Source organism: Syngnathus scovelli, chromosome 13 (assembly GCF_024217435.2).
Source record: "Syngnathus scovelli strain Florida chromosome 13, RoL_Ssco_1.2, whole genome shotgun sequence".
Classification (NCBI taxonomy): Eukaryota; Metazoa; Chordata; class Actinopteri; order Syngnathiformes; family Syngnathidae; genus Syngnathus; species Syngnathus scovelli.
In genome coordinates, this window is record NC_090859.1 from 11,367,148 (window position 1) to 11,394,355 (window position 27,208).

The 27,208-nt window shown below is 45.1% G+C and overlaps 5 protein-coding genes and 1 long non-coding RNA gene across 10 annotated transcripts; 1 reads left to right on the forward strand and 5 right to left on the reverse strand.

The window, feature by feature from the left end:
* Positions 1-3,215: 3,215 nt before the first annotated feature.
* Positions 3,216-10,918, reverse strand: LOC125979939 (PH and SEC7 domain-containing protein 4). Of its 4 annotated transcripts, XM_068652824.1 has the most exons (19): positions 10,696-10,918; positions 10,111-10,174; positions 9,710-9,865; positions 9,570-9,628; positions 7,671-8,078; positions 7,056-7,140; positions 6,710-6,938; positions 6,006-6,524; positions 5,845-5,925; positions 5,662-5,774; positions 5,538-5,596; positions 5,375-5,464; positions 5,255-5,298; positions 5,018-5,178; positions 4,881-4,951; positions 4,669-4,814; positions 4,453-4,597; positions 4,118-4,264; positions 3,216-4,044 (listed from the first exon to the last, which is right to left on the reverse strand). In XM_068652824.1, exons 5-19 carry the CDS (start codon positions 8,019-8,021, stop codon positions 3,757-3,759), a joined length of 2,529 nt encoding a protein of 842 aa, XP_068508925.1. In that variant the 5' UTR covers positions 8,022-8,078; positions 9,570-9,628; positions 9,710-9,865; positions 10,111-10,174; positions 10,696-10,918; the 3' UTR covers positions 3,216-3,756. The 4 variants fall into 4 exon arrangements, with proteins under 4 accessions (XP_068508925.1, XP_049594804.1, XP_068508926.1 ...); XM_049738847.2 differs by lacking the exon at positions 10,111-10,174; XM_068652825.1 differs by lacking the exons at positions 9,570-9,628; positions 9,710-9,865; positions 10,111-10,174; positions 10,696-10,918 and adding an exon at positions 8,602-8,823.
* On the forward strand, positions 10,181-14,525 carry LOC125979953 (uncharacterized). Its single transcript, XR_007485503.2, has 2 exons — positions 10,181-10,518; positions 11,392-14,525. It is a non-coding gene; the product is annotated as an uncharacterized lncRNA (long non-coding RNA).
* Positions 11,050-14,055, reverse strand: hcar2 (hydroxycarboxylic acid receptor 2-). Of its 2 annotated transcripts, XM_068652827.1 has the most exons (4): positions 13,899-14,055; positions 13,362-13,755; positions 11,843-12,390; positions 11,050-11,748 (listed from the first exon to the last, which is right to left on the reverse strand). In XM_068652827.1, exons 3-4 carry the CDS (start codon positions 12,374-12,376, stop codon positions 11,395-11,397), a joined length of 888 nt encoding a protein of 295 aa, XP_068508928.1. In that variant the 5' UTR covers positions 12,377-12,390; positions 13,362-13,755; positions 13,899-14,055; the 3' UTR covers positions 11,050-11,394. The 2 variants fall into 2 exon arrangements, with proteins under 2 accessions (XP_068508928.1, XP_049594819.1); XM_049738862.2 differs by lacking the exons at positions 13,362-13,755; positions 13,899-14,055 and adding an exon at positions 12,913-13,039.
* On the reverse strand, positions 14,152-19,332 carry sapcd2 (suppressor APC domain containing 2). The gene is made up of 6 exons (XM_049738859.2): positions 18,270-19,332; positions 17,027-17,160; positions 15,608-15,754; positions 15,426-15,527; positions 15,177-15,296; positions 14,152-15,094 (listed from the first exon to the last, which is right to left on the reverse strand). Exons 1-6 carry the CDS (start codon positions 19,000-19,002, stop codon positions 14,966-14,968), a joined length of 1,365 nt encoding a protein of 454 aa, XP_049594816.1. The 5' UTR covers positions 19,003-19,332; the 3' UTR covers positions 14,152-14,965.
* Positions 19,333-20,607: 1,275 nt separating this feature from the next.
* On the reverse strand, positions 20,608-22,007 carry tmem141 (transmembrane protein 141). Its single transcript, XM_049738865.2, has 5 exons — positions 21,837-22,007; positions 21,651-21,717; positions 21,171-21,254; positions 20,995-21,105; positions 20,608-20,930 (listed from the first exon to the last, which is right to left on the reverse strand). Exons 1-5 carry the CDS (start codon positions 21,888-21,890, stop codon positions 20,869-20,871), a joined length of 378 nt encoding a protein of 125 aa, XP_049594822.1. The 5' UTR covers positions 21,891-22,007; the 3' UTR covers positions 20,608-20,868.
* A 188-nt stretch (positions 22,008-22,195) lies between these two features.
* zmynd19 (zinc finger, MYND-type containing 19) lies at positions 22,196-26,401 on the reverse strand. The gene is made up of 6 exons (XM_049738864.2): positions 26,153-26,401; positions 25,240-25,299; positions 25,059-25,165; positions 24,795-24,935; positions 24,499-24,679; positions 22,196-24,403 (listed from the first exon to the last, which is right to left on the reverse strand). The coding sequence occupies exons 1-6, from the start codon at positions 26,201-26,203 to the stop codon at positions 24,260-24,262; spliced, it is 684 nt and encodes a 227-aa protein (XP_049594821.1). The 5' UTR covers positions 26,204-26,401; the 3' UTR covers positions 22,196-24,259.
* Between the last annotated feature and the right edge of the window lie 807 nt (positions 26,402-27,208).

Consider the following 27,208-nt stretch of genomic DNA (forward strand, 5'->3'; position numbering starts at 1 on the left):
TTTTTGCAGGCATAAAATTGACCTGCTGTGTGAATCCAACCAAAGAGGATCACGCGAAGAAAAACACTTGAAATGACATCCCTGTCATCCAATTTCAAGAAGCTCTCTCATCTCATCTCCTCCACCTTTGGAACAAACGCGCCAGTCAAGAGGGAGCAAACAGAAGGAGTTTCAGGGAGACAGGCGGGGGGTAAAGAAACACAGGTGCCCAGTGTTGCATCTCGGCCATTAAACGCCACACGGGCCCTGCAGGCAGGAAGCTACTGTTTGACTGCGAGACATCAAGAAAAACGCACCTTTCAAAGCACACACATTGAACGCCATCGCACAGGCAGGATGGATAAAAATCAGCCCAGGTATCAGGTACCGCCCCGAGGGAGCGAATGGGGTGACCCCGGGAGGAGGAAAAGGGGGGGGGGGGGGGGGGGGGGGGGTAATACTATAGAGGGCGGTGAGTCACAAAACAACTCATTCAGCGCCGCTCGGGTTAACGATTAGCGAGGAGGAAGCAGGTGCAACGGCCGATGGGTCCGAGCGCTGCATCAAGACGGAGCCGACTAGTTCGCAAACATTCTTTTTATGCCACGTGTCAGAGTGTATGTTTGAGTGTGTGTTTTAGTAAGAGGGGGGCAAAGGGAGGTCATGTGTTGAGATGCCCTCAAGACAGGCACTTGTGTTAATTTCAACAACAGCTGCTTTCTCGACAAAAGCCGGTGTTTGCATTAAGCTTGTTAAGAAAGGCAACGGGGGGGGGGGGGGGCACGATGGAATAATCGTGTGCATCGCTTTGAATTTCAGCTCTGTGTGGTACGAATTTGCCGAATCATTATCTTTCAATTAACGCGATGACAGAAATGAGTGTCGCGCCAATTGGCGAGGAGGACTCACTCCATGTCACATTTTCTTGCCCTCCCTGAGCCTGATTCAATCTGTTAAAGGACAACCCAGTTGGAGTTTAATGTAAAACTAAACACGCGACGAAAATAATTACACACATCCTATATTTAAATATAGAATGTAATAATTGTTTTAGAAACCAGTGCTAATGCTATCAGTTAACGTAAAATCCCATTGACAGGCTAATGGAACGTTAGCACTAGTTGAATAAATACTGAGTTTTAAAATTAAAGATTTGTCATGTTTATGAATTGTGATTTCAATGTCAAAACAACTATCAATTTAATTTTACTTCCATATATGATCAGACGTCATCCCCGTCAAAGTCTGGGGAGGCTCTTACTGGTTGAAGTGTCTGAGAGAGCTGCAGAAGAGCTTTCAAGGGCCCCGCATGGAGAGACAGCTCTGACGCCACGGCAGTCAAGACCGAGGGGGTGGCAGTGGAGAGGTGCGGGCAGAGAAAAGAGTTTTTCAAGTGGGAGAGATGGAGTAACAAGTGGAGCGTGCCAGGCGTCAGCAGCAGATGGACAACGAGCATCCGGAGCGTCGTTGAGACCGCAGGGAAAAAAAATGGTTGGCGGGTTTGCTGCATGTTGGCCAGGACTTGTATAGAATTCCATAGAAAAGCGCAATATAAATCCAATTTAATATAATAATAATAATTACTATTGTTATTAATATTATGTAATATTATAATAATTGATATTATTATTATTAATATTGTTAGCTCCAAAAGGGGAGTAGGTTTTCTTTTGGTCACGATTTGTTGGTTGTATTTAAATTTAAATTGTTTCAGTCTAAAAAGAAATTAAACGCTTTAATGCAAATAAAATTGGTTATTTGATGAATCCATGGAATATGGCGTTTAAGTGATTTTTTTAGTATTTAAGTCAAGTAGCGTAAAACCAGGAAGTGTCCTACTACTGTGCAGACAGACAAAACAAACTTCTACCTCACTTTTGCTGACAGCTCAACCTTAGCGAAGGGTCTGCGCGGGACTAAGTGTTATTCTTGTTTTTTTTTTGTGTGTGTTTTGCAAAAAGCATGCCAGACTGGCCCCTAATGATCCTGACTTGAGCTCTTGCCTTTTTAATTACCCAACCAGGCCTGACTGAGGCTCACAAAGCTGGGGTGGAGAGGCGCAAATGGTCCAACAAGAAAAAAAGGGGACAATTCCTTGGGAAAGAAGCTCCGTGAACCCAGCAGCTAAGGCCGCCCCTGCTGCTCCAGCCACTCATTACTCGGCGGCGGTCCTCCGAAAAGCGGAGCCCACCGGGTCGGCTGGAGAGCAGCGCCCTCGGCTCAAGTTAGCAAACATTTCAGCTGAGATGATCCAAACAAGACGCTAATGGCCGCCTTCCTCACCCTGGAATGTTTTGTCATGGCGTCACCTTTCAACATGACCCGAGGCCTCCGTCACTCAGGTGGCCCATCAGTCACCTTCATCTGCACAATCTGACTTTATCTTAATGAGCCGTTGTTATGACAGTCGATGAATGGAGACGGCCTCCATTCAGCGGACAGGAAAAGTCGGGCATTATTACGTTAACGAAGCCCCCGCAGCCCGTCCAGTCACGGCGCGCCACCCAAAAAACGTCTGGCTAAATAAAAAGCTTATACAGAGTCCAGTGCCTTGATCCCATTCGGAACTTGGGACAAGACGGGGCGCCCTCGCGATTGTCTTTGCCCGTCATTGCGTTTCCTATTGTTGCATTGCATTCCAGTGTGAGGAATGTTAGAAGTTTGGAAAAGGGGGGGTGCTAGGGGCCTTTATCCTTGACATCCTGTTCTTATTGTTAAGCGCTTGAGGTCGGCTGCAACCCGACATGTCGGCTTGAAAGGGAACAAAATGGGCCTGTGTGCGCGGCGAGCGAGCACACACACAATTTATGAAAAGAACGGTTTTACCTTTCCAAAATAAATCATTAACATATTTCAAGATGAACACGCTAGTTGATTTGTACTTGATTTATTACTGTACTTGCAGTAGGTAGAATTTTTTTTTATTAAAACCTATTGTCTTTAATGTCGATTTTATGATTTATTATGAATTTTTACATACCACACTTGGAGGACAACAGACGTCAACATCGGCGAGCAGAAGCAAGGTGGCCGCTTATCTTGGCAAGGAGCTCACCGAGTCTCGTCCTGAAAAAAAAAAAACACAAGTTACACCGTTGTTTGGATTCCTCATAATCATTAGAAATACACTCACCGAGAAATATTTGTGTGACACCAGCGCAGTTCCAAAATTAGTCTGATACAAATGTCAAGTTGTAAAAAGCAAGTACACACAGAAAAAATAAAACGGTGGCATGTTTTGAAGATATGACAAACATTTTAATTCAGGTGAAAAATTATAGGCGGCGAAAAAGAATCAGTCCTTCACTATATTTTATATTTAAGTGTGAATATCAAGCGGACATTATGACATGAGATGACAAAAATTATTTGTTTGGTACCAAATGTATTTAAACAAAAACATCTCCAGCATTGGAAAGATTGAACACATTTCAAAACGGACCCTTCATATGAACAAAACATAAAAATGACATGACTTAACAGATTGAAAAAGTGCAATCGTAAATCCTCCTACACGCTACTTGAACTAGAGCACCACCTAGCGGTCAAAAACCAGATAGGCCCATTGGAACGAGTGCGACACAGCATTACGATAAGTCAATCAGGTCCACACATTTTTGGTCAATAAACAAATGAATCAGGTTCTTTGCCTTTAGGAATCCCTGAGGTAAATTTTGTCAAAGTGCACGAGGTGAAAAAAAAACAAAAGGATACGAGTGGTCGGGTTTCAATTTGTACCAGGAATAAACAATTGTCACTGAACGTTCCATCTTGCTGTCATGCGTCCTTATTCAACCGTGGTGAGATTCTCCGGTAAGTCCATCGTTCGGAGACGTTGCGTTTGATTTTGACGCCGCTCTGTGACCCCATGTCCAGGTCGAGGGAGGGGCTGGAGTGGGACTTTGTCAGGTGGCCTTCGTCTTCCTCTCCCTCCTCGGCCACCGGGGAAGCGCACATGGCTTTGTCGAACAAGCTGAGGGCGGGGGCGATCAGAGCGCCATCTCCCGTCCTCTCCGCGCCCTTCCAGGCCTCCAGCACTCGCGTGTAGCTCTCGTAGCGACATATCTGCGGGACGACGGACATTCGGAATGTCACTGATGGAACGTTATTCCGTGCTTTTCAGACGTGGTGTCGCTACCTCGTGCTGCAGGTACTCGGCCCTGGTGCGGTGCTCCTCCATCTCCTTGCCTCGGGCTTTTTTGCCCTCCGGGGGATTCTGCTGGAGGTACGACAGGTCCGTCTTGAAGGACTCCAGCATTCCGGCGTGAGACTGCAGCTGGCGTTCCTGCACGGGAAGCGAACAATTACATTTTTACTACTAGCTGCTGGAATCAATCTCCACTCTGTTTGCAGATATGTCGATTGTGAACTCTGGAAGTGCCTCAATGAATTAATCTAATTGAACGAATCCATGAAATCGATTAATCTGCCAGTCGGTGCATTAACACGGACTGAAAATAGTAACAAACATACGAGAGTGTGCGCGGACTGCGAGGCAGGCAGGATGGGTCGACAGAACCTCCGCTGGGAGCCGACGGCGGCGGGGAAGGGCGGGGCGGAGTGAAGCGCCGACACCAAGTTAATGCGGCTGATCCAAGAGGTCATCTCCATTTTGGATCTGCGACGGAGAGGCGACACTCGCTGAGTGGCGGTCACGCGACACGGACGATATATTCCTGCCAAACTTACGACGCTTGAAATAGAAAAACTCTCCAGTCGGCAGTCTGCAAACGGAAGACGTGCGGCTTCTTGGTGTAGTCGGCCGCTGGCTCGGCCAGCGAGTGATGGACGCTAACCACCTCCTCATTGGTCTGCTGCTCCCCCCTGCTGTGGTCCTGACACACACAAATGTTAAATTGGTGATCTCGTAAAAGAATATATATTTTGCAAAGGTTACCAACCTTCTGTAAGTAAAAGACCATTCCCTTCAGCACGCCAAAAAAGGTTTTCCAGCGTCTCTTCCCCCAAGGAGCTGATGAATCGCAATGAGTCAGCACGGATCAATCTTGGTGAGCGGGGCACTTTGTCGATCACTTACTGCGCTTGCCGTCGATATCGGCGTGGAGCTTCCTCTGGATGAAGCCCTGCTTGATAACGGGGGCCGCCTTGTCGTGAGGGACGTCCTGGAAGGGGTTGCTCTTGGAGCGCAGCGGCGCGTCCACCACCTCTGTCAACGCCGAGGTCAGTTCCTCCTCGTCGCTGGAGAGTCACCGGTTGACAAAGCGTTCGTTTCGCCGAATAATCGTTTTCTGCATCGTTTTTGTTAAGTACTCACATGGCCCATTGCAGCGGCTTGCTCTTGATGGAGTTGTAAAGACCCTGTAAGGTACATAAGAAAAAATAAACATGAACAACTGCTTTCAGTTATAAAACCATTTTGAGAGCGAGTTCTTACTTTCAGCAGATCCTTGCTGAAGTTCTCTTCGTCGTTCATGCCCTCCAGGTTGGACACAAACCTGGACGAGGACATGGGTTTGCCTACGTTCTGTGAAAACACCAGAACAGTTGATTGACAGCGCGCAACTCAGGGGACCATTGAGCTCAAGCGTGCTGCCCACCTGTCCGTGCAGGTCCGTGTTGAGGAGCATCAGAGCGCAGGTGATGGCGAGCACAGCCCCTGAGGAAGGTGAAAAGTACGACATTGGTGTGTGCCTTGGGTCCGGAAGTGAGATGGATGCTTACCTGGTGAGGAGAAGGAGTCCGGGTTGCATTGATGGTAGCGGCCGGCGAAGTGCTGGAGCACCCGCTCGCGCTCCTGCGTCTCTCCAAGCAGGATGACCACTTTAAGGAAAGACCTGAGAGATGCAAAAGGGAAACATCTTCACCGGGCCTTCGGGACACTTGGTTTGCCTTCCGACTGCTTACCTCAGAGCTTGATCCAGAGTTTGCCCAGTGAAGTCAAAGAACCTGAGGTACTCTTCGCCAACTGCACGACTGAAGGAGTTGCTGGAGATACACAAGGAATGACTTCATTAATATTGTATTGAAAAAAAAATGGACAGTGGTTTGAACTTGTGTGTTCTTACTCTTTGTCCAAGTGCTTGACCACATCTACACGCTGGATCCCATCCAGCTTGAAGAGCCGCTCTGCGAGCTGGAGAACCTTCTCCCGGTCCATATCGCCTCCGTTCATGCAAGGTGCCGCCGACGACTCGGTTGTTCTCCTTGGCTCACCGTTCGCCACAAGTACCGGCCCGGATCCGTTTAGGGCGCTTGCCTGCGCCTCGTTTGACTTCGGGGCTTGATTGGTAAGAGTAAGTACCAAAGAGACCTCATGCTTGGTTTGGTGCGATGGCTTAGTCTCAACCTTCTTCTCTTTGCCAGCTTGATCCGCAAGCTGGTTTGAAGAGTTCGGTTCTTCTGAAAGTTGAGGCTGTTCCAACAGGACTGGGTCTTCACAGTGTTTTTGGGGCAGCCCGTTGTCATGGGAGAACTTTTGCGGTTCTTTCCCTGCATCAGCTGCTGGGACCTTTTGACTTCCTACAGCAAGAACCTTTAAGGTTGGTCCGGTATTGTCAGTTTGCTTTGGCTGCGTCGGTTTCTCCCTAAAAGTATAGATCACATCTGATCAGAATCATATGCAATGAATCCATTTTCTAGATTTTTTTTTACTCCCTCTGTGATAAGCACTAAGAACATGGCTGCCAACGGAGAAGAAAAAAGCACAGCTTTTTCACAAAAAGGCCTTAAAATAGTATCAATTATTTTTCTCAGAAAAAGAAATACTCACACAGTGTTGGAGACGTATTCGTCATTGGCTCCATTCCCCGCTTGGCTCCCGTCCGCCATCTTGGAACCTCGAACTGACGTTTGAGCTCCTGCTGAGTCGGCGCGCCCTGTCATCGCCACATTTGTCTCCTCCTCCCGTGGTTTGTCCGGCCGTAAATCCGCAGTGGTACTAACCGCATCGGCCGGGACGCCGTCTTCCTCCTCCTCTTCCTCCGAGTCAGATTTCAATGCTGTGTCCGAAAAGAGATTCAAATCACTCTTTCATGTCCCACCCAAAAGATAATAGCGGTTTATGATTCTTTTTTTTTTTTTTTTTTTGCAAATGAACCCTTTTGCGTGATGCGTACCGTTATGACTGTCGTCTAAGATGTGATGCGTTGAATGTTGCCTTTGTTGCGTTGTGGGCTCTTGAGCCGCTGCGGCATCACATGGCTAAAAATTGCAACACGGGTCATCGATCATGCACAACATGTGACTGCGGATGCAATACGAGACTCAAACGAGACTCTTTCCGCTACGTTCGTCCCAGCCACAAAACTACCTCTGCATAATGAATGGCTAACAAGTGAGGCGGCGATGCAAATGATCTCGCTGCGCTTAATTTGCACTCATCCGCCCGCGTTGGTCGTTTGCACGGCATCGTACAAAAAAAAATGTGTCCATTACGATTTTAACTACATGTGCTGTCAAGGCAAGAACAAAAGAAGACTGTCTTTCCGGAAAGCTCGTCTGCAAGCAATGAGCCAAAGCAACCTGAGGAGCAACAAAAGAGTCTCTCTTATATGCTCTGTTGTAGTTTGACAAATTCTACAAGACGTTGTATAATGTCCCAAATTCATATCTTTCATATTGTATTTTTTTGTAGTATATATATATTTTTTTTAAATAAGTAATCGGTCAATTAATCGGTCCTCGTAATTTCATATCAAGTGCTATGAAGCAAAAGAGTGTGGAGAACCTACCTTGAAGTCATTTCCTGTCAGGTTCACTGATGAGTCAGCATCATTTTGTTCCTCTCTATGTTCCACTTCATCACCATGACAAGGTTCGTGGGGGGAAATATCGTGTCCAGAATCGCAGTCAGTTCTGAAAGATGTCCTCTCGGCGACGCCGTCAGGGATCTCCCACTGCGCTGTGGCGAAGGAAAGCGCGGCGGCGGCGACAGCGCCGCAGCTCACATCTCGCATCAGCCATATCGTCGTCTCCTTTATTTCACCCTTGGCCTCCCCGTTCAAGTGCTGAAGATCACGAGGCAGCCAGGGGTCCGAATCAGTCAGATCCAATTGCGGGGAGCCCGGATGCTCCTCCTCCATCGGAGTTTCCCCCGCCAAGGTCGCTTCTTCTCAGGCAGTGGAGTGCCGCTCGCAGATCTGCCATCAAGGAGAACATGTGACTCTGGCTGGATGTTGCATAAAAGCGAAAAATTCCGTTCATCATTGTGATAAAAATAGAAATCCCCAGAGGAAGGGCGTCTTTACGGGACGGACAAAAAAGTCTATTCACAATGTTGCTGATGAGGAAATAAACAGCGGGTTTGTATCGTTGCTATTCATGCGACTGGCGGAGGTGTTGCGCAACCGAGGGAAGCACGTGAAACAACATCGAAAGTCAAGCATTTACAGTCCACAAAATATTTCGAATTTCGCAATTACACACCAACGAAGATGTGATTGAATTCAACTCCATTTCCGAGGAGCTAAAAAGTGTCATCGATTTGCCAGGCTGGGTGAAGATTCAAAGCAAAAGAGTCACTTTCGAGCTGCGGACAAAGCGAATACATGCAGGCGAAATTACAAAATATTTAACTCGACTATCTCGTGTCAAGTTTTGCCGCTTCTGTTTGAAATCGGTCTGTTTGTTTTAATCCGGCTGAATTTCAAGGCGCTATCTGACCTCAGAGCGAGCAGAGAAGATAGTCAAAGCGGCGGAAGCGTCTGCGTCTTATCACGCGCTCAAACCGTCACGGCCACACATGTTGCCACCACAGAAGCAAGGGCATCTCTCGCCAAGGTCGAGCGACCGACAGCCGTCGTTAGATTTGATTCTTACTGTAACTTCCCCTTATTACGCCCTTCCGAGAGTCGCGCAACCGACATCCGGAAGAAACCTCGACCGCGTTTTCTGTGTGAGCCTACTTCTCACTTCCTGTCAGGGCGCACAAAGTGTTTTTGTTACATCAAAATAATGGCTGAGTCGAAGAAAAGAAAAAAAAGAAGTGTTTGTACTTTAAATAAAGGGATAGTTCATGTTGGGCTTTCTTAACGTTGACTGGAGTGGAATAAAAACAATACAGCAGGAGATCTTTTTTTAAACCGATTTTGATATTTGGCAGAACAACAATTGTTCAAATATTAAAGAAAATATATATTATGAATAAAAGGACTATTTTTTTACTCCTATTTTTGACAGGCAGAAAATATGACTAGCTTTAGTATTTGTTTACAATAGAGATGTTTTAAAAATAAAATGTTTGACTTTATGATTAAAACAAAGCCATGTAAAGTTACACAAGAATGTATCAGACTGAGAACTGTTACTAATGTTCTGCCACACCTTATATAGAAAACAGTAACGCCTTGAGTGCAAATAATAAGCACACTTAAAGACTTGTATTGTGATATTGACCACAAAAACAGTTGAGAGCAAGTTTGGCTAGTTCCGGACATTTCGAGAGAGTTCTGTTGACATATATATTCTCGGGAAATTTTGAACAGCATGTTGGAAAACAAAAGAGGAACAGCGGCTACAATGAAAGTGGTGTGAGGCGTTTTATTTCTATTATAGTATTTATTATTACTCATGTAATAATATCCATGAAACATCTCAGTAGTTTTTTTTAGAGGAGATAAAGTGTGACTTACCACCCTGAGGGTTAGTAAAAGCAGCATCATATGATCCCCCGGTTTGTGAGCTTTTTCATCTAGTGGGAGGAGGGAAGATAAACAGATATGGCTTCTGACACGCTTTCGTAAAGCAAGAATGCTTTTTTTTTATTTATTACCTGCTGAAATGAAACTAGCTGCATGGCCGCCCTCTTTGCGGCGAGCAGCATGTCAGCGGGCGCCGTCGCTCGTGCATGGGCCACGTTTGGAGTTTTCTTTGACGATAGATGAGAGCTTTCGTTTCGAGACGTGGAGAGGACGAGGAAAGAGAAGAGCTAGGAGGAGGGGGAAAGTTGCAAAGAGGAAGAAAAGGTTGCTTGTGATTGGTAAATGAGTCAAAAAAAAAAAAACTTGAGAGGTGAAGACTACACCCACACACAATTTTAAAAAAAAACACACACAGGTCAGGTGAAGGAAGTGGTTCAGCTTCATTCCTTCAAACAACACTCGTAGTAATTGTGATGTGGCAGAATTAGAAGGTGTCTGTCGAGATTCAAAGTGACAATGGAAGTAGCCTTACCAGACCACAAATAAACTTGACTTGACTTGACTTGACTTGACTTGACTTGACTTGACCAGACCATCTGTGGAACCAATGTATTTAGGTCTGCAGCTATAAAATATTTCTAAAATATTCTACCGATTATCTTAGAAAACAAATTGTAAAAAAAAAAAATGCATTATTAAATACAATGCCTTGTGTGTAAGGTGCAGGTTTTCTCTTTGTCCACTAATTTTTGATTAATAATTTGTTATCATGACCACTATTTTTCTAGAAAATAGGCAGATAACTAGACACCGAGACTTGTCTGCTATTTTATAATCAGCATGCACAAATATTGTGCCGTTAATAACATTTGTTTTTGTTGCCACGTCCATAATTCATATCACAACACTTTCGATTCCCGTCTACGATGAGCAACTTAAGGTATTCTACTTCATTTTTTTTAATGTTATTAATATCACATTAGAGACATAATAGAACTTCTTTACCAGAAACGATACAAATGACTACATAGGCACATTCCAAAAGTGACTTAACTTTATCACTTAGCATCAGCATCATTAGCATGATTAGCATTGCGATTAAAAATATTAGCATTACCTAGCATTTATGTAAGCATTCTTGCGGTTGGTCCGAGTTTAGCTTCCATGGCTGCGTTGCAATGTCGAGAACGGCGACGTCCAGGAATGATATTGTGGAGCTAAATTTGCTATTTGAACTACATTCTTAGTGTGCTTTAATAATGGCGTAGCACCATAAAATTGTTAGCATCAACGACGTGGCTCCAGTCGGGTGGGTCGTTCGCCGTTAGACCCTGCAGGGGGCGCGCTGGAGCTGAAAACATAACCAGCACCGGCTTTATGACGTCACTTTGACGCGTCTGCGACGTACGTTATTTCTCCAATGGTTTTCAAGCTTTATAGGCCTAATTTTGATATTGATTAAAGACGAAAATATTGTGAATTGTGATTTTTATTTTTTACACAAGAATAAGAACTCATTGCTTACGTTTATTGTACAGCACAATGTGAGATTTTTGACAGTGTTTTCTCCAAAAAGAAATCCCGTTTTATTGTAATTATTGCACATGGTATGTTTTGATAAACACAATTTTATACTATGCAGGAATTCTACAAAACCATACTGCACTGTTTTTGTTTACATACATGGTTTAAAATACATCCATTTATGCACAATCAAAATGAACACATTAAATGCAACCATCTAATGATTAATCTACGATAACATCAGCACTTTTCTCAAAATTCTAATCTCTCAACGACATTCATAACACAGAAGCTACTGAAGGTGTGTGATGTTGCCCTCGCAGCAACCAGGACATGCCAGCTTCTCCTTAGACAGGTAGAGCATGGGCTGGATGCTACTGCTGAAGTCCATCAGACCAAAGGCAACGTAATGAATGTAACAGCGGAAGACATCAGGCAAGAAGTAGTCCTGGAAGGGGAACAGCGCCACCGGCGGGAAGTAGTTGAAGACGATGATGGCAAGGATGATGAGCACCATCTTGAAGGCTCGCTTCTTCACCGGGTGCATCTCGTCTCGGCCGGGCCCGGATTGGCGCAGCACGCATAGGATGGCGATGTTGCAGAACACCATGAAGGCAAAGGCGGCCAGGATCATGGCAGTGAAAACCTTACCAAATAAATTTAGAAGACATTCATTCAGTAAATGTATCCCCTAGGGATTAATAATGGATCTCATATTTGATATATATACAACGTAAGACCTTCTCAAAGTTGACGATGTTGCCCACACACTTGGCGGCGGCATAGGCCAGCGTGATGAGCCACACCAGCATGGCCAGGCCGGCCCGGTGTTGACGGTCTTTGAGTTCAGTGAAGGTGATGGGGTGCACCACCGCCACGTAGCGGTCCAGGCAGATGCAGGAGAGGAAGAGCGGCGACGAGTCCTTCATGCCGTAGAAGAAGCGCAACACGTACCAGGTGCTGCTGGTGGTGAGGAACACAATATTGGCCAGCTCCAGCGGCGGGATGAGACAGAAGAGCACGTCTAGAATGGCCAAGTGGAGGATGAAGATGTCCGACGTGGACGAATCGCCCTTGTTCTTGTGGATGAGCCACAGGACCATGATGTTGGCCGGGATGCCCAGGAACATATTGACAAACTGCAAGCCAAGATACCAGATGAGCACGGCCGGCATGTCGCGGCAGCCCTCGTACACCGTCTGCTCTCGTGGCGTGGCGTTGACGGGCCGCTGGGAGATGAACAGCGCCGACGAGTTGAGGAAGAGAAAATTCATGGCGGGGAGTAGGACTGAGTGATTATGGGGGGGGAAAAAATAATAATCACAATTATTTTGATTGATATTGAAATCACCATTCCTAAACAGGACTATTCATTGATTTCAAGACTTAGCATTCAACTAAAAAAAAACTCTACTTTAAATACCAACCAGAAGATACATCTCGTTATTTAATTAGATTATTTATTATTTTATTTCATCAAAATTTTACATTGGCTATTATTAGCTAAATTATTAATATTTTTCCTATTTGATGACCTGATTACTTGTTATGGCTTTATTATGGTGACCTAGTAACCTGGCTCTTATCACCATTGCATTTTTTTTTTTTAATCCTACTTCCTCCTCTAATGTCAACAAAACCATTAACCTGTCATATCACCCACAACAAAGATATATACATACACACATTAATGTTAACGATAAACCTTTAGTATTTCAATAAGTGGAGAGTATTTGTATCAGCATACTCCTTATCAATGCATTAACATTATCAAAGAACCTGTAAACGATCATTTTTATGTTCCTCATACCTTAAATTGAATGTTGCAATGCCGTGGTCCCCTCAGCCCTTTACTCCTGCATGGACTGACCCCCTCAGCTTCCTCATTGTAGTTATAACTCACTCAAGTGTGTGCGCATGTAAATGTGTGTGTTTGCATATGTAGCAGTTGTCGTAAGTGCAAGTACCCCGCGTCAACAACCGGTAAACCAGAGGGAATACATCATGGCGGACGTCCACTATAAAATATAAATAGACTCACACTGTGTATTTTATGATGTCTATGTTTGTGATTGTTGTCATTAACGTGTTTACATGTGCAAAAAATTTGGTTTTCCTCAGAGAGGAGGAGGATATATTTAAAGAAATACGACAATATAGATTATGAAATCTACTTCAAAGCGTGTTCTAACCTTTGTCAGGCATAAAAGCTAGTCTTCTGTAAATGACTTATTAAATATGCAAATGAATGCCACTTACCCAGTCAGTGAATTGATAAATCAATCTGAGGCTTCTGGATGCGGAGCTTGAGCATCAACAAATGATTGGAAAAGTCTTTCTCAGAAGACGCACCAACACTTGAGGGATCCTGCTCCCGTCTTGTCGTCCAATCAGAGCGTCCAAAAGCTGTCACCTCTTTGGGGCCCATAAGCACACACCCTTGGGGAGAAATAAAATTTAAAAAAAATGTTTAAAAGAATGATACTTGGTGTAAAAAAAGTGTAAAAGTACATCCGGTAGAAATAATGAGTGATTAAAAAAATTGATTCGAGTGGAGGAGGTTGGTGAGACACGGCGGGTAGTCAGACGTGTTGTGGCAAGCCGTCATCCATTCGACACCGATTGGCAATGATGCAACCAAGCAATGCGGGGCCTGACGGAAAATTGACGGCAGTAAACAAGTGATGCAATTGTGCACCATGAAATCGCCCGTGATTCAATTCACCGTAACACTTCAGCCAGTGTTACGCCAGGCTGACATACAAATACGGTACGGTTAGATTGAATTCAATTTACCTTTGGCGGTTCTGAAATTGTTCAAAGCCTCCCCTCCGGCTAGCTGTCTAGTTACAAAGGATAAAAAATGATAGTTTTACTTTGAGCGGATTAAACACAACACATGAAGGCAATGTAAAACTCACCGTAAGAGGTTGAAGACTAATATTAGTGCCGTACTGATGAGACGAGAGGTCTTGCCTTATACTGTACTTTTTTAACAATAAATTCAAAGAATCTTTTTTAAAAAAAATAAAAAGAATGCTAGGACGCCTTGTTACCCTGTTTGCTCGTATTTATTATTTTACATTTCATTCATAGTTGAAGTACTTGTGATAGAAAGCAGATGGAAGGGGGGAAAACGTTTCACTCACATTATGTACTTTGAGCAGCAAAAAAAAAACTAAACATTCAGCGCTTCATAACTGTTATATGCTGACATCCCAGCAGTACCTTGCTTGTATACACTTACAGCTTATTAATATTTTTTTTTTTTTACTGTCAGAAACTAAATAGCTAAATCGTTTCTGATAAAAGTATTGGAGGGCTACACGATTAGCTACATTTCTCCAGAGGTTCAACATTGTGGGCCATGCAGTCACAAAGAAGACAAAAGAGGAAAAATTGGCATTATGAAAAGAGCCAAAAAGGTGTTTTGAAACATTTCCCAAACAAGTGGATTCCACTTTCCTCGGCGTGCAAACTTTCCAATCTCTCTTCTCGGCCTCTCCATCAACGTTAGCTTGGAGGTTGAACTTCCCCCACCACCGTCATCATCTCACACAAAAACATCGAACATGCTACTTGAATATAAAAACCTTGCTGTTGAACAAAAAAGAAACTCCAACCAGAGTTTAAGTAGAATTTGGATGATAGGTGGAAGAGTAAACTTTGTTTTAGATGAAGAACCCAAACTTGGAGTATAGGATCTTTGGAGAGCTCGGAGTGTTTCTGCCTCTTGTAGTGCACAATTAGCTTGTGGAGTGGAGGCGTTACAAATTGCAGTCAAGGGGTGTAAAAAAAAAAAAAGGTGCATGGCTGCCACAGAGGGTCAGTCGGGTAAACAACGACGTCGAGTCTCACAGAGGTCAGATGAAGGTGGAGTCCATGGTGCTGGTGTCCTGGACGCTGCGCGAACGCGCCTCAAATAGCTGCTTGATCAACGCCGACTTCTCCTGCTCCAGCTGGGCGATGCGCTCGCTCTTCTCTGTCACCTCCTTCGTGAAGGAGAAGGAAAGGATATAAAACTCAGGTGGCAGCAAAAAAATAACACCAATGTAGAATTGGATTTTGGGGAACCTGTGTGAGGAGTCTGTTCTGGTCCTTCAGTCTCAGGATGGCTTGTGGTGGAGCAGGAACCGGAGGCTGCGGGGTGGTGGAGTGCCCTGCCGTCTGACCGCCACTGGGAGGGAAGGATGACTGCAAAAAGGGAAACGCAATTATTTTTAAAAAATGTGGTGGACTGGAACGGATTAATTGCATTTCAATTCATTTCAATGGAGAAAGCTGATTTGGGATAAAAGACTTGGTCTCAGAATTGATTCTCACCATTCCAGTACAGCAAATGAGGTCATTGAGGCACCGGTTGACTTCTTGTAGTTTGGGAATAAGGATGTTGATGCGACTCTGGTTGGCTTCAGTGAAAAAGTCCTAAAAATAAAAAAAAATTGGAAAAACTTCTCTGTAAGATGTACAATGGAGGGTTTGAATTATTCTGGCTCTTAACTCACCGTGCATTGGGAATTCTGCCCCACCTGCCGCTGTCTCTCAGTGACATTATGGATCTGGCCCTGGTACCAGTCCCTGGCACGCTCCACCACCTCCAGGCCGGCCAGCAAGGAGTCCTTCTCCTGCTCCAGCTCCTTCATTTGCTTCAGCTGGAAAACACAAATGAGCTCTTTAAAAAGATGCAAACTCCACGTCGTCGCCTCTTTTGTGAAGACGGCGCGGACAAAGACGCCGAGTCCGTCTGAATCCCCAACAATGTCGAGAGGAGCCATCGGTCCGGCGTCATGGCAACCGCGCGGCAACCTAAGAATGGAGTAAATAACCAGCGCCTCAATTCTGGCTTGCCCTCAGTGTCTATGAGAGTTGTGCTGACCTGGCTGTCCACGCTGCATAGTCCCTGGCTGGCCTCAACGCTGGCATTCGGCCACCACCGAGCCCCCTCCGCCCCCCCTCCCCATGTTTAAACAAATACATCAAAGTGGGTTGGACTCATCTTGGCCTGTGTCTAAATATGGCAGACAAGTGAGTGTGTTGATGGTACGATAAGGGAGCTCGTGTCAATGAACGTGTATCAAACAGAGAGCGGCGGCGGGTTGAAAATAATCTGTGTGCCCCAGTTGGCACATAAATACCCCCCCCCCCCCCCTCCCGACACACACACAGACAGCACAACAGTTGCACAGGCTGCTTGACACAAAGGATGAAAGAGCGACGATAAAACAGCGGATTAAAAGCGATAAACAATCCCAGAATATTTAAACTTGCAAGGCCAAAAAAGGACTTACTTTAAACAGAACCAAAAAGTTGCCCCTCAACTCTCCCACCTGCGCCTTACTCACCCACAGAAAAAAATGCAGGGCCTTGCTACTGTACAGGCTGCTGCTGAGCGGGATGAAGACGGTGGTGTACGCGGCCCACACCGCCGTCCAGGCCGGGTCCTCCACCGGGCCCCTGAGCCTGACCCGGCTCGCTACCATCGGGGCAGCAAAGTCGGCCTCGGTGGGAGGGACGCGGGGAAGGGAGGGAGGAGGAAGGGGGGCAGGGAGGGGAGGAAGAGAAGGGGGGAGAAGGGGAGGAGGGGAGTCGGTAGGCCTCCTCGGACGCAGAGGCGAAGGAGATGCCGGCGGGGAGAAAGAAGATCAGGCATGCGAAGGAAGGTGGGAAAATGGTGGAAGGCGAGGGGGGAGAGCGACGGACGGAGAGGAGGCAGGCATGCGCCGCTGAGGGGAGGGTGAAAGTTGCATTGGGGGGAGGAGACGAGGGTGGGAGTTGAACGGGGTAGCCAATCGGGACTTTTCTCTTGTTCTATTCACTTGTTTCTTTGTGACTCAACAACATGAAGTGGACAAAAAGCAGCTACTTTTCATAGATTAGCATCACGGGTGAGATGGAGCCGCTCGGAGAAGGAGGTGCACACTGACCATTTCGTAGTCCACTCCATTGGTGATTGTGTGGCGCCTCTGCTCTTCCCGTCCGCGATTGGGTCGCCTGGAGACTCCGCTGAAGCCCGTCATGGACTCGCTTTGGGATCTGGGTATATTAGTTTTGGCAACACCTGGACACATTTAGAAAGGATGAGCGGTTACTTGTAGACAAAAGAAGGAGGAAAACGTTACCATTTATCACCACACGAGGGCGCCATTCTAAAAAGACACGGAGTACTCGGGCCACAGTGGAATGTTATTTTCATCCATCCATCTTGAAAATATACATCTTTATAACTTGTATTATTTTACAAGATCATGAAGAGTTTACTGTTGAAAATATCTGACTTTATTCTCTGATTAAAGTAACTTTCAGGAGGACATATTTTTCCAACTTTCCACATCATTTTATATTGCTACAAATTATTAATTTTTGGTAAATACAGTTAAGTCAACCTCCAGGAGAAAGTGAAATTCTGGCAAGACTTTTTGGTGGGAGATTTGATAGCTGTCATGCTTTTGGCAAGGCCTGACACGGGCCCTGTAATCTGGAATAATCCTAGTAGGTTTGGCTGTATGTAAGAGATTATGGCATGGACAAGTGCTGCTCTGTCCGAAATAACAGAAAGTATGAGGAGGCCCAAAACATGAAAATACATCTAGAATATTTTAATACGAAACCTCCGCAGCTCTTTTTGTTCAAGTCAAATACACCTAAAGTCTAAAATCTTTCGAAACTTTCAAGTTTGCAGGGGATGAGGGAGTGTCACCCTCAAGGCAGACTAGCTGTGTGAGCGGCGATCAAACTTAACCCAGAGAGACTCATCGGGGGGTTGAACGTGTGTGACAGGCAGCCAGCGTGGTCGTGAGAGCGACCCGAGGAGACGCACGAGTCAGATAATGAGCAAGCGGGACTCCGAAAGCATGACTTCCCTCACACCGGGGGAGAATTGACCATTGGTAGTCACGCAGCGCGAGGGCGAGGAAGGATGGGACATGTTTGACTGACCTTTGACCTGACTTTAATGACAGCAATAACTTGTTACTACAAGCTGAAAATGAGTCATTTTAAAAGCATGCAGCATACGTGAGAAGTGTGTTGTCAAAACAATAAAGAATTAACAATAATCTTGTTAAAATTTGGTAAATTTTATATTTTTTCCCCTACAAATTGACAATGCATAATAATTTTCTACATTTTCATTCAAAACAAGTAGAGATGGCTTCGGGTTGGACATACTTGGCCCTTGCAGCTGTGGTGACTCCAGGGCCAGCGACTCGATGGACCTCACCCGGCTCTGCTGCTGCTGGGGTGCCTTTGAGACCTGACCCGGCTCCACCCGGTAAGGCCCACTGGCCTCCTGAGGGGCCGGGATCCGTTCCAGACTCCGACCAGGTCTTTCATATCCTGCACCGTATCTTGCCGGACCGCACACCGGATGGCCCGCTCCCTCCTCCGGTCTGGGCCGGCTCAACAGGGAAGATGCACGGTGCGGCTGGATGTTGGTCACGTTGCTCGGCCCCAGCGGGCGTACCTTGTTCTCCACCCGGCTGCATGCAGACCTCGGGGCGGGCTGCGGAGGGACGGCCGCTTGCACCTTCAGATGACATCGGTTCTCTGGATTAAGCATGGAGTAGCGCAGCCCCGCCACGAAGCGCTCGAACGTGAGGCAGCCATGCGGAGGAGTGACCCGGCGGAGGCAGCTCAACACCCCGCCGGGTAACTCCCGAGTGTCAGCGCCTTGCCAGCGGCTCTCGATCTCAGATATGTGGACGTAACCGCGACCCGCGTCGTCCAGGATGTCAAACAGGGTCCGCAGGCTGTGAAGAAACGCTTTGGGCAGTCCGTCCGTGGAATAATCTCCCTCTTTTGGTTGCGTTTTTGCATGAAATGTGTCTTTCCTGGGTCCAACTTGGCCATAAATTGCCGAACCGCTCATTTTGCTGCCTTGCTCCGTGGCTATCAAAGCCATGACTGAAGTCCGAGTCGAGTCCTCCCAGTTAGCATGAAACACCACGAGCTTTTCAGAGCAGAAAAAACTCAATAATTAAACGAAACACAAACCTGGACTAAATTTAAACTATCGCGTGTATTTTCTGAACTAGTTGCAAGGCTTCAATATCATGTTTGATCCCGCGATGACTAGCGAAACTTCACTTTTTAATCGTCCCGTGTGTGACTACACTCCTGTGGAGTCCAGCACCGCCCTTCAAACCTATGTGCGCGAGCGCTCCAGCCCTCTGATTGGTCGAGGCGTGCCACAGCCGAGCGCTGATTGGCGGAGAGCAGACGTAAATTCCAGTTTGAGTTGCTTTGTGTTAATATATTCATACTGGGACGTTATTCATATAGGGTCTTTTTTTTTCTCGATATTTGAAAATCACTGCCAGTACTCAAGACAAAGAATAACCCAACCCGAATTAATCCTTTCACTTTTAGTTGAATCAGTGAAAAATATTATTTTATGACACGATTGTTATTATTACAGTATATTATTTTATAAGACTATTTTTATTAGTGTTATTTTGCACATTTTTCCCCAAATTGCAATCCTACCTACTGAGGTATTGTGTAACTAACACTAGCAAAAATGTTTTTTGCTTTTCCTCGGAATATATTTCTTGTCAGCCTTCATGAGTCATTTATGCTACATCATCCCAACTTGTTGGGGCTTGAACACTCGCTCTGCTTCCATGTATTTTGCAAACGTCCCAGAGTGACTTATGTTGGAACAACAATGAATTCGCTATCTTATCAGAAAATATTGGAAATGTCCGACTGCGATGCCCCAAGGATGTCAATCAACAGTCACCTTCACCTAATCAATCATACGCTGGTTATTCTAGTCAACAAATAAAATGGGTGAGCATCGATCATGGCTGTGGGCAAATGACCAAGCAGCCTCAATGTGTGTTTTGGTGGTTTGCATTGGGCTGTCTGAGCAAATGAGCCGCTGTTATATAACCCAAGAAATAAAAAAAGGGAGTAACAGAAAGAGACGAGAGGTCAGAGCGAGATAGCTCAACTCCGTCCCGTCTCTCCTCTTCTGCTGTCATGCACACACACTTGCCATCTAATTGGGTGGAAGGATTGTACGCCTTTTTTCTAGACAGTGTCAAAGGAATAACAGTGGGATGTGCTCTCCAGTCACATTTCCACTCGTGTTAACAACACTCTTTAGTTTCCTTGTTACTTCTCCTCTTTCTCCCAACAAGCTTTGATCAGATTTGAGTAACTGCGATGGGAGGATGAGAGCAATGACATTGACGTTCCCTTTTTCCAATTTGTATTCGGTTAGTCCCGTCACTGCTGGCAGCTCAGAGAGTTGTTGATTTGGCATGTTCTCGGGGTATTAAAGCATGAACTTTGGTCACTGCCTTCACATCTCTTGAAAAACAGAGAACATGTGGACGTTTTGTTTTATCGGACTGCTAATCCCAGCGGAGTCTCATTGTTGATGATTCAACTGAGCGATGCTGCAGAATAAAATGTAGTACGGGGCCAAGAAATACATTCCAAAAAATGTAATACCAGATCATAAGCTTAACATCTGACAAAAAAGAGCCACACTAAATCCTGACCTTCAGTGTATCAGTTTATCCTCACATTAATGATGCTATGAAGTCTGAAAGCACAGTTTGTTACTCTTTATACACTTGCATGATGATTAATAATGTTCAAATGTGATTTATGTGAGTTCATGAAGGTTGTTAGAGTGTTTACGATTTGACCATTTGTTATATATTATATTTCCTATGTGACAAATTGTACTTGGAGGTAGACCAGGATCCCAGAAGAGATAAGCTCGACTTTGCAACATTGTTCTGTATAAAACATTTCAGTCCATTACATCACCGTATTTGGTCTTCTCAGTTCCTGGTGGTTCTTCTGTTTTAGGCACTAAAAGAACAAAAGTGAAAGTTAAATGGCATCTGAAGGCATACTGTATAGCACAGGGACTTACTTTGTGGCAGCAATCTATCCGGGACTTTGCCAGTTTCGAGTAGCAACCAAAGGTCGGAGCATTTCTGCGTTTCCCACCGTGTCACCGCATAGCTGCCCACAGATGATGCCACTGGACGAGACAAAACAATGAAGGATTCTTAAAAAGAAGTGAAAGATTACATATTAATTCCTCACCGATAGAAACAAGCAGGTTCCACTGCAGAGGATATGAAAGTCTCTTCGGTAGAACCTTCTGGAGAGCAAAAAGGCCCACAGCACCTGTAAGAATAGGTCAAAATAATACAATCTCCAATAGCTATGACAACATGGCACAATATGTTTTTGGCAATATAGTGATAAATCACTATTAAATGACATGTTTAGCTCTCATAAAAGATCACTGGGTGTTTTGCTACTCAAGAGAGACCAAGTTTGACCATCTTTTGTGTTAAAATGGGGGCCAATGGTACCTTGTCCACCTACGCCTGAGGGTTGTACTGCCCTCGTGTGGTAGATATAAGGTATTGCTTGGAAATAATTTCTCTCCAATTTTGTAGAGGTTGTCAGATTGTTCAGTTCTTTCGGGGACAATGTAAAAATGCAATTAAAGAAAAACAATTACAAGTAAGAAAAATCTGTTTTAAAAATACAATTAGAAATAAATACACTACGTACCGAGAATAAAACTTCCAGTGCCCTTCATGAAGGCGTGAGATTGACAGGCAGCATAGCGTTCCAAACCCTGAAAGATACATTTTAAAACAAATAATGAAGGGCGAGATGACATATTTTCATTCATGTCGTAAATGGGAACAAAATGAGCAAAAGGCGAACACGACACGTTAAACTGTAAACGCTCACCGGGTGTTTTGCTACCAGCTCATCGTCCACTCGAGTGAGACCAAGATTGACCATTTTGTGTTAAAATATGAAGTCTAAAGTTATTTCTTGGATAATAACATTGGATTTTGTTAACATTACGTACTACCCGAAACCCGGAAGTTATCAGAGCCTTGCAAAACAGTAAAAGAGTCCGGGGAAAACTAGGGCGACGCTTAAAGACCGGCGGTGGTACTGCAACTTTTCCTCACATCAAATGAGCTATACTATTGAAAAGTGACTTTTGATTGGAATTTTTTTTTCTTTTTCAAGTTTACATGACAGTTAAAACTTGTTTTGGACGCTGACAGGCCAAACTTCCTTCAGAACAGACAATTAAATGAGGTTCAATTTTTTATTTGACCATCAGTTTACATAGGAAAAGCAACTGTGTTATCGCCCAACTCTAGTCACATATTGTAGCTCTTATTTTCTAAGTGATTCATTTTCATAGTTTTACAAAACAAAAACAAAAAACTGTGCGGGGGGCATAGCCGAAATCACACCCCGTCTAGGACAAACGCGCTAACATGGGAGCAGAGTTTTAGTGCAGTGGTGAAAACCTGTTCACGCACACATACAAAATACACAATCAATGAGTCGCATGTCAACGTGGGACAAATGCTCCAAGTGTCTGGACTCCTCAGCGAAGACACACAAAGCAGGTGCATTGTGGAGGAAGGCAAAAAAGTTGACACACAACAAACAAGGAGGTGGTTCACTTTGTAAAAAGTCTCCAAAATCAAACGGAAGGGGCGGGAGATTCAAGTTTTTAGAAGTTGTAGAAGATTTCAATTAACAGTGTTGAGAAAACCTGGAAGGGCTGCGGAAAAACAATCAAGTAGTACCCCGCTCAAAACGATTCCAAAAAGATCTCATATTGTCCGTCCACTTCAGTTTGCCTTCAAAAATCACCACCGCTAAATAGGTTTTCACCAATATTTTAAATAAATAGAGCTCCATTGATAGAACGTCTCGCCCAAAATATCCCCCAGACACACATAACAATAATGATGGAAGGACTTAAATCATAAAAGACAGCATCCGTCCATTGTCATTTAAACCAAGCATTATTTCTTGCAGTTAATTAGCGATGCCAAACAAAAGCATCAATCTCCAAAAAGCTTGTTACAGGAAAAACAGACCAAAAAAAAAAAAAGAGGGTGTTCCAAAAAAGTCTGACTTCATCTTGTGGTCTACAAGCCAATTATCACCTAAATCTCAAATTTCATCGAAATGTGTAAAAAAATACTCGAATCACATTCACAAGTATTGAAAAGGCATTTGTGAGTCAGAATACGCTCAAACCAAGTCAATCAAACAAGAGTGGAAATACAAATTGACCAACTGGAAAGCAGATTGACTCCCAAAAAATTGACAAAAAAAAAAGCAGAAGGCAAAATGGAAGACGCGTCATGTCACAGGCATATTGAATCTGTTTTAAAGTCGATAGTTTGAATATATTGTTAGAATTCTGATATATATTTACTGATAAGACTCATCTCATTAGGTTAATGGTATAATTGCTCAAGTCAATTCTAACGTATTGTTACAGTATGAATAAAAAGTGTGCTCACTAAAAATATTGCCTTGCCTTAAATCAAAGGAACTGGACTCTTCTTGTTTGTTGAATTTATTTTTGCCTTACAATCTGAAAACATTGAAAAAAAAGACTCAGGCAATTATACCCTTTACACTAACGCTATGTGCAAAGATGTCAAATTTTTCGGAACACCCTTCTTTACCATTTATTCTTAAAAAATATTCACCAGAGCCGTTCATAAATAGTGGAGGGATACACAAAGGTGACTTAAATAATGTAAATTTCATGTACCGTTGTCTGCAAGAAAAAAAAAAAAATCAGGAGATTAAAAAAAAAGCCACAATTCGGCAGCTACTTTCTTACAAAATAGTGAAAATGTCTAATTGGATTCCGTATAAAATTAAATTGGAATATGGCCCCTTTTGGAAGATGCGCAAACACACACACAGCCATAAAGTCCTTGGCAGAACATACAACGCACGCCGCACAAAATACTGTTAGTAGTGTGATCCAATCCGAACAGAAGATGGCATCCGTATCCGAGCGCGGTCCAGTTGGTCGGCAAGACGAGTCGTTACCTCTCGCGTGCGAAACGATTAGCAGCAGCAGGTCGAGCTCGGAGGGCGTCACCAACCCCCGAAAGAGGAAGAAAAAAACAAAAAAAAAACTTTCCCTGTCGTCCATGTGAGAAGCAAGGGGAATTAAATGGCCGTGGAAGTGTACGCCGATGTCCGTTAATCACCAACTTCCAATCCACCAAGTGAGGCGAGCGCAATTGTCTCTTTTAGTCTCTCGCCGTCCCCGTGCCCTCAACCCGCATATCAAAAAGGCATTTTGCCGCTCCCTCTTCCCCCTTTTGCAATCATCGCTCCGGTTCCGACTCGAGCGCCAGGGCCCGCTTGCGCTCCCGACACTGCTTCTTGTGGGCGGGCCAGTCCCGCTGCTGGCACTGCGAGCCGCAGTAGCGTGCCACCTGACAGCGGCCGCAGATGTTGAACTCCCGAAGCTGTAGAAGACAGGCAAAGGTTTTAGAGGACAAAACATAATCAATAAAATAAAGACTCATAATTTGTAACACTGCATATTTCCGTCGAGACTCACCCGCCTCTCAATGAGCGAACAAGGCGGGTAGTGGCACTCGTAGTACGTGCACGAGCACTCCTCTTCCTCCACCAGCTCGCCGTTAGCATTGTAGTAGCGCGTGCGGCTCAGCTCCAGGTATTGCTCCTCCACCGGGTCGGCCGGAACCTGCTGGATGGCCAGCCAGTAGAGTGACTGCTCCCTGGAGAGGGTTGAGGAAGAAAAAAAATGTGTGAGAAAAACATTTTGTAAAACATGACATACTGTAACACTTTTGTGTTACTTTGTAACCCCACAATGTAATTTCCCGGCCTTGCCTTTGTTTGCTGGATATCTCTTCCGGTTTGGGACTCCAGCCAACGGGGACCAGCCGCAGGTTGTCTAGCCTGTTGTCAACAGTCACAGAGTTGATGTGGATGACCTGGAAACTTGGGGCGATGCCTCCTCGGTGCTTCTCCCTTGTGAAACCAGACAAGGAGTGACGCGGATCAAGACAAGTTGGACAAGCAGGCGTGTCGTCCAAAATGTGTTAATCATTTAATTATGGAGACTATGGCGGTATTTGTTGCCAGCAGACTCACCAGAGAAGCTCATGTAACGGCCTTCCCGCCCAACGACCTTTGCCAATATCAAAAGCGTAGGCAAAGATCTTTGCGCCGTTACCGTCGGCATCGACTTCCATGCGTGCCTGGGGGGGGGACATAATACACTTTAACACTTGTGTGGGGGGGGGGACAGTTGGGGGGCATTGTCAGTCTTTACCTCAAAGGCGTAGTTTTCCACAAGAGGGATGTCCTGCTCATCAATCAATGTATATTTCGTCTGAGAAAGCAAAAAAAATACAAGTGAGATTGCAATTCGGATGGTCAAAAATAGACATTCACGTTCCATCTTTTCACCCGGGTCCCTCAGGTGGGTAGGGGGGGACTCCATGTGATAAGTACCCGAGAGATCCCCGCCCTCCCCGGGCATGCTGAGGGTCGGAAGCACGGCGTCATCCGCATGACACACGGGTGGAAACACGCGACCTAACAGCCCAAGAGTACACGATGATGCCCGCAAGCCGGCTTTCGTTCTACCCCTAACTTTGACTCATGGCACGCATCTATCGAAGAGAAATCATTTATAATTTGGGGATGATTCATGGCCAAGGGGACAATTTGATTATTATCCGGCTTGATGTCGAGTGGAAGGGAAGATTTGAGACGGCGTCTGGGCAATGGCTTCCTCGTCTAGTAATCCAAATGTCGGTGCTCGCGTGGCCATGCTCGTTCAAATGCTTGCCGTCGTGCCAGTGATAAAACTCGCGGCGGCGAGAGAAAAACATTTGGGTCGACAACTGCGACGTAGTTGAGTCGCAAAGAGTGAACTAAGCCATTTTAGCGAAAATAATTAAACAATAGCTAAAATGCCGACAATCCTTGCTAGTGCTAGTTAGCATTAGCATCTTACAGCGAGACTGCGTGGTAGCCGCGGCGGCAAGAGCAAAGACAACCCACCGCCGCGTTCACTACATGCGTTTATACGAGAAAAAAGTTGACAACATTAGAATATAATTAATCGGGGAATCATTCCAAACATCGATTAGAACCACCAAGCGGGACGTTTTTACTTCTTTTGAGGTCCCGTGGGCCCTCCCCCGACCGCACATGGCAACCCCAGGATGGCTGCTCACCTTCCCGGCCACACGGCCGAGCCGTACGATGCCCAGCTTGAAGTCCGACATCAGGAGAGTGCGATGTGCTGGATCCAAACCGGTGTTAAACGTCGTTGGCGGGGGGAGGCAGCCCCCTAAAGCCCCGTTGCGATGCCGTTTGGGTTAAGTGGCTCAACGTCAGGCGGGACTCCGGCTTTCTCCGGCGGCAGCCCGGCCTCGGTGACACCACTGTTGGCGCAGGGGAGGAGGGCGAGCTCCGAAGGGGGCGGGACGACAGCAGACTCGTTCTACTGGCCAATCAGAACGACCATTATGTTTTCTCAAAACATTAACTTCCGTATTTATATCCAATGGGCATCGCGTACAGCCGAGAACCGCCTATTTATTGCATTGCGTCATCACTCTCGTGACCGATCCCATCCATTTTCGCGGGGAAAGGGCGATAAATTGGGTGGGATTTGTCAAACACTTTACGTCTTTTATATTTTTTTGTGCACGTCAACGCTACAAATCAGCAATAGACGTCACGATGCTTGACGTGTTGGTTTTAAAGCACTACTGACGCAGGTTTTAGGTGGTGCGCACACAGTCCAGCCTGTGCCTTCATGTCCAGTACAGAAGCTATAATAAGCAAGACCAAAATGCATCTGTTCTGTACAGCAGTATTTTCCAACCTCTGTTGAATTAAGGTTAATGAAATCTCATGGAACACCATCAACAATAAGTATAAAGACTAGATACAATCAGTAGACGCCAAAATGGTTCTGTTTGGGACATGGGGTCTTGAAACTTTTGGGTTCGTCCTTTTATAATTATAACCATGTCTACACAATTTCGTGTGGATTGATGAAAATGATACTACTTATGAGGTATTTTCCCCCTAACTTGCAAGGGGCCTCTCATGAGTAAATTGTGTGTGTGTGTGTGTGGGGGGGGGGGGGGGGTCTGTAATCTCCCCCAAAATAAAATACAAATACGTTAACAACACACATATGCAGGTGCTTTGGTCTTCAACTTGATCATAATTAAAAATTAGAATATTGATCATTTATTTAGTTATTTACATCTTGGACC